This window comes from Hoplias malabaricus, chromosome 5 (genome assembly GCF_029633855.1).
Source record: "Hoplias malabaricus isolate fHopMal1 chromosome 5, fHopMal1.hap1, whole genome shotgun sequence".
In the NCBI taxonomy this organism is placed as follows: Eukaryota; Metazoa; Chordata; class Actinopteri; order Characiformes; family Erythrinidae; genus Hoplias; species Hoplias malabaricus.
In genome coordinates, this window is record NC_089804.1 from 34,303,844 (window position 1) to 34,319,846 (window position 16,003).

Sequence of the window (16,003 nt, forward strand, 5' to 3'; positions counted from 1 at the left end):
TGTGTGTGTGTGTGTGTGTGTGTGTGTGTGTGAGTGACTTCTTGCCAAATCTCAGTGTCCTAAGGATTGTGACTCACCTTCTCCACATGCAACGCAGCCATATCCAAACGCTTACACAGTGTGATACAAGTGTGTGCGTGCATGTGTGTGTACCTTTTATCCACCCAATTTGCGCTCTGATGCTGTGATTGGTCGCACTGTACCGAGGTGTGTTATTTTCTGAGAAGCAGTTTACTGTGAGCACAGTCCTCTGCCTTAGGCTCCAGTCACAGGACTCTCTTCTCTTCTCTTATGATTATATATCAGACTACTAACACTCTCTCTCTCTCTCTCTCTCTCTCTCTCTCTCTCTCCTCAGAATGATGCAGTAAAACCAGTTTCTCTTTGAGGTGCGGAGTCGTTTACGTATCAGGCCACTCCCCCTCTCCCTGCCCCTGCCCCTTCCCCTCCCTCTCCCTCCTCCCCCTCCCGTTCTCAGAGATGTACAGCAGTGCTCGAGGCGTGGGCCAGGTTGAGGGCAGCCCCGTGCGCTCGCCCCGTCTCCCTCGCTCGCCCCGGCTGGGCCATCGTCGGGCCGCCAGCAGCTCCTCGGGGTCCAAGACGCTCTCCATGGAGAACATCCAGTCTTTAAACGCTGCATACGCCACGTCCGGGCCCATGTACTTGAGCGACCATGAGGCGGTGGGCTCCACGGCCACGTACCCCCGGGGCACCATGATGCTGGGCCGGGCGTCCGGCCGGGCGGTCTATGGTGGCAGGGTGACAGCCATGGGCAGCAGCCCCAACATCGCCACACTGGGCCTGCAGCACGCTGACCTGCTGGCCTATGGTGCCGATCTGGGCTCCCTCGCCATGATGCAGCACTCGCACCAACAGGGAGCACTCCTGAGGCATGCTGTCAGGGCTGGGGGAGGGGGAGGCCCAGGCGCCGCAGAGCTGCTGGAGCTCCAAGCACAACTCCGGGAGACGCAGCGAGAAAACGACCTCCTCCGCAGAGAGCTGGACCTGAAGGAGAGCAAGCTGGGCTCCTCCGCCAACAGCATCAAGAGTTTCTGGAGCCCCGAGCTGAAGAAGGAGCGAGTGATGAGGAAAGAGGAGGCGGCACGCACCTCCGTCCTGAAGGAGCAGATGAGGGTCACTCACGAGGAGAACCAGGTCAGAGGGTTTGTCTGGGAATGGTTAGGTTAGGATTGTGTTGCTGAGCTTCTGCATGTGCTTTTCCACTGCATGGTACCAACTGTACCGACTCCACTGGCTCTACTGGACTGTACTCTTTGTTTGGTCCCTGGTTGTTTTTTCACTACCACAGCTCCCCCCTATATTAATCTAGTGTCTTCTCAAAACCCTGTCTCTAACGGGAGTCAGGAGAGTCGGATAAAAACAAATGTGATCTCTACTGTAGCTGGAGGTTATATAGATGGAGAGTTTGTGCTGGACGTCTGCACTGTGTGACGTAGAATGACAACTCTCTATGGACAATCTACACTCTGCAAGGTTTGCACATCACGGTTTAGTCCCTACTCTCTGAACCATGAGAGGGCAGGGACTAAGAAAAGAACCTGGTTCCAAGACTAGGTCCAGATTTACCTGATGGAGAAGCAGCAATGAAGAGTAGAGTTGAGTGGAGTTTGGACCATGCAGTGGAAAAGAGCATTATAATTCTGTGTACACTGCCCATCCAAAGTTGGGACCATTTAACATCCGCATTAAAGACCCCCACATAGTCCTCTTGTTGTGATGACAGCTCTCAGTTCTTTAGGGTCCGGTTGATGAGTGTGTGAGGATAATCACACACACCAGGGGTTACAGCCACAGCCACCGCCATAGACTCTGAACTTTAAAATACCTTGTGCTGTCCCTGAGCATTTGGTGGAAAGTGTGTTGTGCCTCCTGTCGAGTGTTTCTTCATTTACACACTTTTATTTTACACGTCATCTCTTTCATTTTCAGCTTTCCATTAGTAATGTACACACACGCGCGAACACACACATACACACACAGTCTTATATTTATGGCTGTTTATGCCTCATCATAACCCCAGGGAAATCCCACTGAGTTCTATATTATAATTCCTGAACAACTCCAGTGATGTGAGTCCTTGCGTGTGTTGTGATGTTTAATTGTTCACTGCGTGTAAATGTACTGGTGTAGATTTCTGTACATTGATGCTCTTCACCTCTGCCACAGACACACAGGTGTAAAACACCCTGAACCCTGAACCCTCACCACTTCATTATGTGAATTCTAATAAAATGAGAAGAAATTTTCATCAGAATTTTCACACTCACCCTCACTGCTGGCACACGCTCACGTTTTGTTTGTTGTGGAGATGGAGACAGTTTTTGGAAAGAGATTCTTGTTTCTCTGCCATTTTGCATGTAGCTCACTGTTATACAACACAGCATCAGGCCCACACACACACACACACACACACACAAACACACCATCTTTGTGTTTTCAAAAGTAGGATTTTTCCACTGTGTAGAGCTTGAATATCTAATTGAAACTCCACCCATTCAAAAAATCCTTCTTATTTAAAGGGTCAGGATGTAAACAGTGATAGAGAATGGGTTTAATTTGAAACTTTGTTCTACAAAATCTCAGAAAAAATCTGTGTTTTCTTCACAGTGGTGTTGAATGGAAATAGACCTCATCCTGTAAAGCGCCACACATTATACACATTGTAAAATGATGTGGTTATGAAAGCATACCATTTCTGGCCATTTTTTAAGAAGGTACATGTTTTTATTTTTATTGATGGTGGAGAAAAAATAGTGCCAGAAGAAATCTTATATTCAGCTCCCTTTATTCTCCATCATCATCATCATTACTATGTGATGGGACGGAGGGCACGGGTAATAAAACACATGGAGAATCTGGTGGATGGAGAAAAAAAAATGCTTGATGTGTTTCATAATGTGGTGACGCCTGGTTCCATTCAAAACCACAGGAAAGAAATCTTCCCACCAGAGCCCTCTGCACCATTGTGTTTATGGCATTCTTCTTCAAACATTTCATCACTCCTATTATATGTTGGATTTTTTTCTTAAAACTTGCCAAAAAGCCCACACACACACACAAACACACGCGCGCACACACACGTGCGCACACACACACATACCAGACGTGTGCATTCAGATGAATCCACTGTGGAACAACAGAAACCAATTTATTCAATTAAAATAATTAGATTCAATTAAAATCACATTCAAATAATAGTCTCTTCTAGAGCTGTTAACTGAGAACATGACTAATATCAAATTCTCCCTTAAAGACTTTAGACTTTTGGTGGAAATATCTACTACATGCACTTTGTAGGTTTATATTAATGAATGTAGCCTATCAGTTCCTGCAGTCTGTCAGGGGAAAGAGGCCAACATAGGACCACCACTGTTCAGATATTATTGAGACACGCTGCATAAAAACCCTCTCTTAGTGTGTATTCACACTTCGCACGGTTGAATCACTCTCTGATGGATTACTGTTTTGCTCAGTACAGTGGAGTTCAGGATTGTACTTTGCAGCTTATTTGGAGTCATTCTGTTGACAGTCCCTCTTGGCGATTTATCAATTTCAGCACGGCGATTTTCCTTTAATTGTTCTAAAAGTATAAGAAGATTTTCTCTGACTGCAAAGAGTTGTGAATTTGACCAAATATCTAAACAAAGTGCTCACACTGACACATCCTTACACTAGGTGGTCCATACTGTGCCCAGGCAAGGTTGACCCCCAAAGTCCAGTTTGTTTGACTAGTGTGATCGCTCCGTGCCATGCTCGAGGACGTGGGTCCAGGTACGGATGTGAACGTGATATCAATTCTCCAATACTCACTGTAAACTAGCATCTTATGATACGATATTATGACAATCCATTGGCCACAGTAACGATGATATATGATGCTGTGATTCAGTGATACTCAATATATTGCAAGACAATTCTCTACGATACTTCACAGCATCTGTGTAAACGAAGAGGATAAAATACACCAAAATAAGCACATACAAGGAATTATGTAATTAGTGTCAGTTTCACAGAATTGGACAACAGCATGAAACAAAAGTGCATAGCTTAGCGTGCTCGTGTCTCTTTACCACACACACACGCACACGCACACACACACACACACACACACACACATACGGTCACACTGTCACACTGTGGTAATGCAAATTTTTTCTCAACAGTGGACCCAAATATTTGATTTAAAAGGTGCCTGATTTGTTTTCCTCTGTAGTCCACATTTCTCCACTTTGAGTTCTCTTTCTTCACCGCAGGTTTATCCTATTCATTTGATTAATGCCACCACATGGGGTAATGAAGCAGTGACTTCAGTAAATCTAACTGAAGAACAACTCTTAGGAAGTATATAGCACCTATTTTTCAGTAAATATATCAATATTTGATGCCATATGACGATAACATATCGCAAGCGAAAACGATGCAATATATAGCTGTATCAATATATTTTCCCACACCTACTGTATACACACACACACACATATATATATATATATACAAACTCAAACATTAAACACAGTGTTTGTGCAGGTCAGCAGGGAAGTGGGAGTGGGGAATTGGGACAACTCCAAGTGCCCAGTCCCATTTCCTCAAGTGGACATAGGTACAGAGCACTCACACTAGTCAAACCCACTAGTCAAATCTGCCTGGGCATTTTATGGATTGCCTAGTGTGATTACACCCTTAGACATTGTCTCAGAAACTGAGCCTAGATGAAGGAATAGGGCAGGAGTTCCCAACTTTTTTCAACTGTGGACTGAATGACACCCCCTGGCATATTTGACAGACCCTGTGTCGCAGGGGGTGTCATTATAATTAGCTGTTGCTACATACAGCAGCACAGCTGTCACATTAACACAGCGCTGATGAGAGTTCTGGGCTTTGTCCATGGCCCAGAGGTCATAAGGACCTCCTGACTAGAGCATGGTGACACACACTGGATGTCAAGAAATAGAGCTACAGTATCTACCTGTGTACCTGAAGAGGTAAAGAGGGGTTTGCGCTGTGTGTATCAGTAATATCTGGACAGTGGTGGTCCTATGGTGATCTCTTTCCCCTGATGGGGACTCATAAACTGCAGGAACAGATGGTGTACACTCTGTAAATATAAACCTACAAAGTTCATGTGGTAGATGTTTCTGATAAAGTGGCCCTTCGGCTGGTGGATGACCGTAATAAACTGGACATTCAGTGTTCATCAATGTGTGGTGACCTTAACGAGATGAGACTGTTAATCAGCCTCTCTCTCTCTCTCTCTCTCTCTCTCTCTCTCTCTCTCTCTCTCTCTCTCTCTCTCTCTCTCTCTCACACACACACACACACACACACACACTCTCTCTCTCTCTCACTCTCTCTCTCTCTCTCTCTCTCTCTCTCTGTGTCCAAAGCTAAATGAACGGGTATAATTAGCGTCCGTGCGCTAGTGGCTTACAGCACTGATATTAAATCTCTGCTGATGCTATTTTCAGCAAAAGACCACATTATTCTTCTTGAATGAAGTGAAGACTTTAACACACTCAGCCTCGGGCAGTCTGTCTGCATTTCTCTCTTTCTTTCTCTCTCCCTCTGTCTGCCCCCTATCTCTCTTTCTGTCTGCTATCTATTTCTTTCTCTTTCCCTCTCTCTCTCTCTCTCTCTCTCTCTCTCTCTTTCTCACACACACACACACACACACACACACACTCGCACGTCTTGTCCTATCTCATTTTTTTAATCATTCCATTCGCCTCCTTCTCAGTCATTTGCTTATTTGTTTCTCTTTCTGTCTGTGCCCTTTCCTTTCTCAGGTTTCTTTCTTTCTCTTTCTCTCTCTCTCTCTCTCTCTCTCTCTCTCTCTCTCTCTCTCTCTCTCTGATTGGAGTGGTGTGAATAAATCACTCTTGGTGAGGAGGATGAGCTTGTGATGAATGTCAAGGACACACTGTCTGGAAGTCTCTCTCTATCTCTCTCTCTCTCTCTCTCCCTCCTCCCTCTACCATATGTTCTCTGACATACATCAGATGAGTAAATACACACTGAATAATTATGAGCTGTGTTTTGGCTTGAGGTGATGTTCTATTAATGTTCAGATCACTCCTCTAGTTGGCGCTGTAGGCAGTTGTTGAGTTTTGAACAGGCTTGAGAGTTGTGTTCCATTTTCAATGTTTAAATGTACTCTTTGTCACTCTATCTATCTATCTATCTATCTATCTATCTATCTATCTATCTATCTATCTGTGTCTCTTTCTCTCCTTTTCTTGTTACAATTTGTTGAGTCTTTACACTACTTTTACCTTTGTCAGTTTGCGGCTCATTGAATGATTGACAGCTCCCCCGTGAGCATCGTCCTGTGTCGTCCCTGCGACAGGTGCTCAAAGTATTCTATGAAAAATGTTTATATACTTTGAATGAGAGGGATACACTCAGTGAAGTGTGCAAAGCTACAGATTGGGGGAAAGCACAAAATACATTAACACTGTTTGAAAAAGTGGTGTTATTTATATGTTTAAGTAACTTTGACAGCACTTGTGTTTTCTTTGCATGTTTTGTGTATTATAAGTGAGCCAGTTAGAATAAAACATTGAGAAAAATGAAAAAGAGATTATGACAGGAAGAACAATATAGAGAGAGGGTGAGAGAGATAGAAAGGCAGTGTATATAATCTGTGTAACTGTTAGTGAATCTGTCTGTGCCTCTGAAGGTTAACTTAGGATGCTGTTTCTGTCGCTGCCAGAGGAAGAAAGAACCTGTGTGTGTATTTGTAAAAAAACCTGTAATTTTCACAGAGGGTTTAAGACCAACTTAAAACCTCATACTGCCCCTGGAAAAGGCCAGACACAAAAAGGGACTGGAGTAGCTGATGTTGTCAAATCTGATTGGTTGAGACATGGCAGTGTAAAAATCATGAAAAACCTTTATATGATTCTTTACCTGTCGAGAAACCTGTATAACATTGATGTGTTTATATATATATATATATATTCAATATATTTTTACAAGGATTATACCATAGACATTTACATTTTATTCATTCTATACAATCAGCTTCAGGTGGCATGGTGGTCCTGCAGATTTTGAAGCTGCCACATAATTCAAGGATCTCACGGTCCTGGCTGGGACCCTACTCTTTATTCTACCACAGGGGTGTCCAAAGTCCAACCCCTGGACCAAATGCGGCCCGCTGCAAGATTTTAATTGGCCCGGCGCATCACTTTTAAGAGTACATAATTAGAGGCCCGCTGGCATTTGGAAGTTTTTTCTTTCACCTGATGGTGGCAGCAGTGGGCTAATGTATAGGATATTGCACCACTGTATTAATGAACTAATCTAAACTTAAACGCCATTCATTCCTCTGGGCCAGCAAAGTGATTCACAGAATGACATTTAGTGATGGCTGCAGCAAAAAGCCCTCACAAAGTTGACAGTGAGAACTGGCGATTTCAAGAAAGGGGAATTATTTGCTGTAAATTTTTGGATTTTACACTCTTTTACACTATTTTCTGCAGCAGTTAATGCTCTAAAATGAAATTAAATAGTTAATAAATTTGTTTGTTTGTTTTGTATTTGTTTTTACATCTGCAGATTGTTTTCTCAGAAACAGTAGACATTAAATATTTCAACTGAAAATTGGAGATAAGAATCATATAAAATAAAATGTACTTTATATGTTTCATCATGTGGTGCACTGTGGGGAATGTATTAATCCAATTAGGAATGGTCATATTTCAAACATTGCTGTGAGCAATTGTTGGCAGTCTCAGAAATTTTAATGAGGTCATCTACTGATGCTGGCTCCATAACTACAAAGAATGTTCCATTTCTCCACAGCCCAGTGCACTGTGGCCCATGCTTGGCATTGAGTATGGTGGATTTAAATTCATGTACAGCTGCTCCAGTGTTTATTATTTTTCATATTTATCTATAGATGTTATACACACTCTGTGTACAGTTGAACATCTACAAACTCTGCTGAAAAAAACATAAGTGGGTTAGCTGGATAAACTAATGGACCAAGCAGATTGACCAAGATTAACCAGCTAAACCAGATATAGATCAACTTGACCAGCTTAAATTCCAAGCTTGATTAAGCTGTACCCCCCCCCCCCCAGCAATTTCCTGGTTACCCCCTTCTTTATTTATTGTTGGGGATAAACAGAGGTTACTAAATTGTACATATGTTTAAGCTGTGGTTTTACTCACTGTCCCTCACAGCTGAAATTGTTCACAGTAAAAGTCCATGAAAGTCATCGATCTGTCGTGTCGACTTACATCAGAAGACACAGACTTAGCCTTGAAAGGCGAATTAGCCGCTGTGCCTTCTAAGTGATGACTGTAGCAAAATTGCTAGCAGCTACTAGCTAGCTGCTGGCAGCAATTTTTTATTTGACCTGGGTTTATGCTCTGAGCTTCAAGTGTCCTTTTTTAGATTTGTCTGTAGCACTGACAGTAGTATTGAATGCTAGTGGGCTATCAGTGAGTGAAATATGCCAACAATTGGTTTTCACTGCTCTCATGGGAGTTAGCAGGTTTATTTAACTCTGGATTAATGCGAGTTGAGGTGCTATTCAAGCAGTTAGCACCATGCTAATTAAAGGGATGTTAGCTAGCAGTCTTCTCCCTAACTCCTGCCATCCCTCTATTTCCAGCCACTGTGGTATATGGTGCAGTTCCGTTCTCTCGCTTCACCAATCACAGTGGGTAAAACAATAAAATGTAAGTTCAGGCTTTAGTAGGGCATTTAAACATCATTCTTGCAAAATAATCACACATTTAAACAATATTTAAATATCTCTAACAATGTTGTAATTGTGCGGGTGCAAAACTGCATGTAGAACACACCACACGACCAATATTTTTCTCTGTGTAAAAGTTAGCTTACAGGTTAACCTCTTTCTCTACTGCCTTTCTCTCTCTCACTTACACACACACACACACACACACACACACACAATCTCCTGTGCCCAGTAGGAGTGTGATTAGTCAGTGTAAGTGAGCAGTGTGGTCCTCAGCCTGGTTGCGATTAACTTTAGAATTTATAACGGCAAAACTAAAGGCATGAAAATAGATTTTTAAAGATGTAAGTGGAAAAATTCTGTGAGCATTTAATGGTAGCCATGAAAACTTTAGCAAGGTCAGGGTTTTTTTTTTGTTCTTATTTTATTAACTTTCATTGCTATTTTGTCCTTGGTCCTTACAGTGTCTTGAAATGCACTAATTAAATAACATGTATTATAATTTATTATTATAATAATTATTAATATTTGGTAATAGTGTTGGATATAACAGGACTTTATATGCCCTTCTATATATGACCAATTCTAGAACTGAGGGAACATATTGTGTCTCCCAGGTGAATGTTCTGTTGTTTTTCATTAAAAAAACCCTTTATTGAATCAGTTTTAAGTATAAATATTAATGATAATAAACTTTCAATAATAATGATGTTTAATATATATTTTAGGCATAATTTAAACATACGATATTAAATAAATGACTTAAAACCTAAACATTATAATATAATTATAATAATGTCGTATTTATTATAAAACATTGACTGAGTTCGTCCCCTGAACTTGAATGAACATAAAGTAATTAAGTCAAATTTTTAGTTTTTCTTCAGTTATCTCTATTAATAGTGTTAAAATCAGCTGACCAGAATTTTGTGTTACATATGTAATTTAATTAATAAAAAACTATGTTTTATGTCTGTCCCATTATTCTGGTCAACGCTGTTTCCTCTGTTATAAAATCACATAAAAAATCTGCAGTGTGCTAATAAAAATTATGTGACCTGCACCCAGTAATGTCACTTCATTTGGTGGGAAAATTCTGAATGTCAGTGAGGTATTTCATGTTCCACTGTAATTATTTGGTACAAAATGTTGAGGATGCGCCAATACTAGATTAATTATTTATCAACTCTGTTGTTGTGATATTACAGCTAAGCTCAGTTTCAGTTTTATCAAAGTGGTAATCTGATGAAAATCCATGAAATTATGGCCAATTTGAGCATGAGGGGCATGGTTACTGAAGGGGCTACATAAAGACCACAAAGACCACATGTGTTGGGTCTGTATGCCAAGGTTGCAGGGAGACAATGAGGTGGATGTAAACGCATGGGAAATCTTTGTTATAAAACAAAAGCAAACAACAAATAGAGAAAACAAACACAAGCTGGGCTAAACAGAACAGAACTAAACAAGAAACAACCGTGAACCGGTGCAGACAAATGCAAAACACAAATAGAGAGAAACACTGAACTACACAAACAAAAAGCACACATCTACACACAAGATAAGACAAGGGAGCACTGAAACCAAGGGACTATATATACACATCCTTGCACACCTGGAAGAGATAATGAGAGCAGGGCAACAAAGGAGACATAGGTGGGAAAACTAATAACAAGGCGGGACTAAGGCAGGGCTAGGGCGGAGACAAGGGAGGAGACAGGAACAAAACAAAAACATGGCAACAAGTTAACAACAAAGCAGGCACACATGAGACAGGGCAAAAGCATAACACTGTAGCCACTGACTCATTATTATTATTATTATTATTATCGTTACACTTATATAGCGCCTTTCTAGACACCCAAGGACGCTTTACAATCTACACTGCTCAGAACGCTCAATTCACACACACTGGCGAGAAGCGGCAGCCAAACGCGCACAGCGTACTCTCAACCAGAAACGACCGTCCACCTGGAGGACTGCATCGGGCACTAGGGTTTAACCCAGGACAGAGCGCCAATCCATATCTGGGCTCACACATACAGACATTCATTCACACACCAGGACAGTTATTAGAGAAGCCAATTCACCTACCCTCCATGTTTTTGGACTGTGGGAGGAAACCGGAGCCCCCGGAGGAAACCCACGCAGACACGGGGAGAACATGGAAACTCCACCCAGATGGGACTTGAACCCAAGATCCCAGCGCTGGGAGGCGAACGTGCTAACCACCAAGCCACCGTGCCGCCCGGTTGGTTGGACCCTGCCTAGTGTATGGTCTGTGCAAGCTTGGTTCAGTTGCTAGCTGTACATTAATTTGCTACAAAATGATGCCCATCTTTAAAAGCTGTTTTCAGAGAAAATAAACACCATCTTGGCAGCTTTTTTGATAAATATGTTAATTTTTAATCCAAAATGTAAAAAAAAATCTTGACTGTATTAAAATGAAATTTGAATAAATCAATATAGAGACATACGATCTTTTAGGGCAGACAGAGTTTATTTATTTGTAAATTGTAGAATCTGCATTTGTGGGTCAAGTCACTCCGTGACGTGTATTTGTTAATTTCCTCTCGCAGGTTTTTGGAGTTTGAGACTTTAATTTCGCATTTCACCCGCTCCAAATACAAATGCAGCCTGAATGCAGCACAAATGTGGATTCAGGATTGGGCCATCTATAACTTTTTCTCATGTTTTTATGCTTTCACACGTACATCAGTGAGGTCAGGTGCTGATGGATGATTAATTCTGAATCACAAACCAAATTGTTCAACAGGTACAGGCTGGAGCTCCTTCTCTCCATCATTCCAGAGAAAGTTGTTCCATTGCTCCACAGCCCAATCCTGCAATTGTAAACATACACAGGAAAAGTTGTGCAATATCCTATGCCAATCTATTAGAGCTTCACATAGGGCCCACCCTTACTCTCTTCCTACTGCAACCACAACATTCCTGTAATCATCTATCTTTGGCCATTTATATCCTATCCCAAAAAAATAAGGTTGCTGTGGCCGTTTTTGATCCTTTCAGCAACCAACTCCACCAAACCCAGAAGCCTACATATTGCGCCCAGCCCAAGCATACCCACCTCAGCCACTGTATCGCTAGCTCTTCACAGGGGTGATCAGGTCGCCACCTCCTCTCCCCTGGAGAGCTTTATCTTTATCTTTATTTATACCCTTCCATCCAGCACTTGGCATTGGGCATGGTGACCTTAAGCTCATGTGTATCTGCTACATTTATTTCCATAAAGATAATACACACTGAACATTTGGGTCCAGAGTTTGTGAACCTTATTTAGGTTGGTTCACTAACTGCAGCTTTTGATGACGATTCTGTAAACACACAGATATGCACTGATCAGCCATAACATTAGAACCACCACATTGTTTCACTCACTGTCCATTTTTCAGCTCCACAGCCCACACAGGAGCACTTTGTAGGTCTACAATTACGGACTGCTGTCAAACTGTTGCTCTTCATGCTTTGTTTGCCCCCTTTCACATTTTCGCTGCCCCGACCCTGATGTGTGTTAGTGTGTGTTGAGCTAGTACAAGTGGTTCAGAACCAGCACATTATGTGAGTGCAGAGAGAAGGTGGTTGTAATGTTATTGCTGACTGGGGTACTCCTCCCTGACTTATCCTCATTTAAATGTACAGGAGTCCTTTGTTTTTCTCTATTTTTTTCCGGATACAGTCTGTTTGTTGTTGTTTCAGCCTGGTCTGACAGTTCCTCTGAGCCACTGTGAGCTCTGTGTCTGTAGTGTTTGTGTTTGAGGCTTGTGTGTGTGTGTGTGTGTGTGTGTGTGTGTGTGTGTGTGTGTGTGTGTGTATTTTGGGTTTTGTAATGCTCGAGGGTGTCTGTGCTTTCTTAACCGTACAATCCATCCTATGCTCAGCCCCCTGGTCCACATAGATCACACTTTCCAGCCCAGAAACACACACACTTCATTGCACACACCTACAAGAGCACGGGAGCTTTAGAAACCACCACAGTTCCAGAGTCTCAGTTGAACCAATATATCCACCACTATCTTTTTGTATTTAAAGATACTGTATGGAAAATAATAGCATAGTTTAAAGGTGAGTCCCACCCCCCCACCCCCTTACCCCTACTGCTCCGTGTTTCCTAGGGGTGTGGTCTCAATTCATGTTGGGATAGACACACCCAAAACGGAGGTTTATGATGATCACCAGTGAGAGGCTGCGTAATGCCCAAAGAAACCCACAGATGTCAGTATGTTCTCCTTTAAGCATTATGATCACCAGCATATTGTCTTGGTTTAATGTAGTTTCAGTGCATTATGGCCCTTTACTTCAGAGCAAGCAGAAAACAGCATTAGCAGTAGTTGATGTCTCTGTAGTTAGCCGTAAATGTTTACAGTTCCACCTTAAATGGTGAAGCAATTACATTTTAGCGCCTCAGGCTACTGCAACATTTAAGGTGGAACTGGAAGTATTGAACGAGAAGCAGCCGAATAACTATCTGAATTCAGCTCCACCGCAAAGAAGAGTGAGGAGAGGGTGATAATATATGATTGTGGAACCTAAATGTAACCATTTAAGTCCACTTCAGACTAGCAGAGCTGCTACAGAGCACAGCTAGTCCCCTGGGAATGAAGCGATGCTCTATTTATCTGATGATGTTTCAGGATCAGGACACTTGAAAACAAGGGGTAGGGGTAAAATTAAGAGATGGGTTTGACACACAGGCCCCCTAGATCATCCAGAAAATGAAGTCCAAATTAGACCCACTACTCCTAATATGGTCATGAATCATGTGGAATGACAACATGGATTGGGTGGTCAATATTCGTATGCTCAGTGTGCAGACGTTAATGTTGAATCTGTTCCTAAATCATCTCTCTCTCTCTCTCTCTCTCTCTCTCTCTCTCTCTCTCTCTCTCTCTCTCTCTCTCTGTCACACTCTCTCTCTCTCTCTTTCTCTCTCTCTCTGTCTCTCTCTGTGAGATGTGCAGTGACAGTGGAGTGGGTTATAGATGGTTGTTTCTCTCTGTGCAGTGAAAAGAGAGGAGACAGGAACAGAGGGATACAGAGTGACAGAGGAGAGAAAATGAGCATGAGATTTAAAGCTGTAGTTTCTGTCTCTAAACCTCAGTCCTCTCCTAGTCCTCCTAAAGTCTGGAGTCTGACGTTTGCTGCTTTGGTTTTAATTCTTATGGTCTTAACTCTATTGGAGCTAATCGTCATGGTCAGAGCACAACCTTGTATCTCCATTTATGACCGATCGATTCCAGATGACGTACACACTGTCTGTCGTTATGAACAGATCAATAAACACGGTGCAGAATATTTTAAATTAAAATCCTATTAAACAGTTTTTTTCCTGCTGTAAATAAAAATGTTTTGGAGATACATGGTTTTGTTCCAGCAGTGCCTATACGCTACATTCAACTTCAAGCTGGTGTGTTTTTGTGTGTGTGTGCTCGTTGGTAGACAAATTAATCATCCTGTGATGTAAACTGTGTGTGTGTGTGTGTGAGAGAGTGTGTGTGTGTGTGTGTATGTGTGTGTGTGTGTGTGTGTGTGTGTGCGTAGGGGAGAGTGGCATGTACAGGATGTACATGTGTGTGGGGGAGTGTGTGAATGACGTGTTCCCATGTGAAGTGTGACTGGATCGTGATCATGGTTTGTGTAATATTTGTGGATCTGTGTGTGTGTGTGTGTGTGTGTGTGCGTGCGTGCGTGCGTGCGTGCGTGCGTGCGTGTGTGTGTGTGTGTGCGAGCATGTGGTGAGTCATGTGGAAAAGTTAACTTAAAAAAGTTATTAAAATCTCATGTTTCAACTTTATTCTGTTTGATCAGATGTAAACAAATCAATTATATTTCAGTTATAAGTCAATAATAAATCAATTATATTTAATTCAGTTTAATTTATTTGATTCTAATTTATTTGATTTGATTCATTTGGATTAGACTTAATTTAGTTGGATTCAGTTTGATTTTATTAATTTGTTTAGATTTGCTTTGGTTGGATTCAGTTTTATTTGTTTCAGTTGGACTCCATTTGATTTTATTTGATTCCGTTGGATTAGGTATGATTCGAGTGGATTCAGTTTGATTTGATTCAGTAGGATTAGGTTTGATTCTGGAGGATTCAGTATTCTGGAGTGCTGTCTCACACTGTGTGTGTGTTGTTTCTGATAAAGTGGGCAGTAAAGCTGCCTCTGACTGTGTGTGTGTGTGTGTGTGTGTGTGTGTGTGTGTGTGTACTGGTGTACATTTGAGTACTATTCAGTAAAGCTGCCTGTGTGTGTGTGTGTGTGTGCGGTGTGTGTGTGTACTGGTGTACATTTGAGTACTATTCAGTAAATTATGTGTGAAAATGGCTGTATATGTATTCACTGACAGTGAGGGAGAGGGAAGTGTGACAAAGTTTTAGAAAACAGATTTAAAACTCTGCACTGTGTGTGTGTGTGTATGTGTGTGTGTGTGTGTGTGTGTACTGCAGTGAGTCAAGCACTCGACGACAGAGCACACCACAGACTATTCAGCACCTTCTACATCTGTTATTTAAAAGATCAGAGAGAGAGAGAGAGAGAGTGAGAGGTAGAGAGAGAAAGAGAGAGAGAGAGAGAGAGAGAGAGAAAGAGAGAGTAAAGAGTGAAAGGCAGAGAGAGTTAGGAAGAGGGGAAGAGTATGAGATGTAGCGAGGCTGGGAGTGAAGGAGTGGAGGAGTGTGTGTGTGTAATGGGGTGTGTTTATCTCTCTCCTCCGTACGGAGGGGGATGAGTGTGTCATGGTGCTGTGTGCTGACAGTGTTAAAGGTGATGACTGTACCGGAGTCTGGAAACTCTACTGGAGGATATATCACCCCTACACATCCTGCAGTGTATTACAGTCTGTCTGAGTTTCTATAGGAATCATTTAAACTATAAATCACGCTACAGAGAACTTTTATTAAAGTAAACATTGTTTTAAACACTGTTGTATGGTTCACACACTCGCTGGGAATTCTCTTTCCCAGCAATGCCACAGCCATCCATAACTGGGAGTCCCAGAGAGCACATTAGTCTCTCTCTCTCTCTCTCTCTCTCTCTCTCTCTCTCTCTCTCTCTCTCTCTCCTCTCTTGATGTGTAAGGCAAGTCAAGTTTATTTATAAGGCACCTTTCGCACACAGTGTCAATTCAAAGTGTTTACATAACATGCAAGTTAAATATGAAAAAATATAGTTACGCTTCTGTTAGATGGCATAAAAAGGCGCTTAGTGTTCTCCTGCAAGCGTGTTGAGCCCCAATGACGTGGAGGAAGC

The 16,003-nt window shown here is 42.0% G+C and overlaps 1 protein-coding gene across 1 annotated transcript in view; it reads left to right on the top strand.

Annotated features, from left to right (window-relative positions):
- Window positions 1-459: 459 nt before the first annotated feature.
- erc2 (ELKS/RAB6-interacting/CAST family member 2) overlaps window positions 460-16,003 on the top strand; it is a 47,810-nt gene continuing 32,266 nt past the window's right edge. Inside the window, exon 1 of the mRNA XM_066671152.1 lies at window positions 460-1,155. Coding sequence (XP_066527249.1) covers window positions 481-1,155 — 675 coding nt within the window. The 5' untranslated portion in view covers window positions 460-480. The remainder of the gene's footprint in view (window positions 1,156-16,003) is intronic.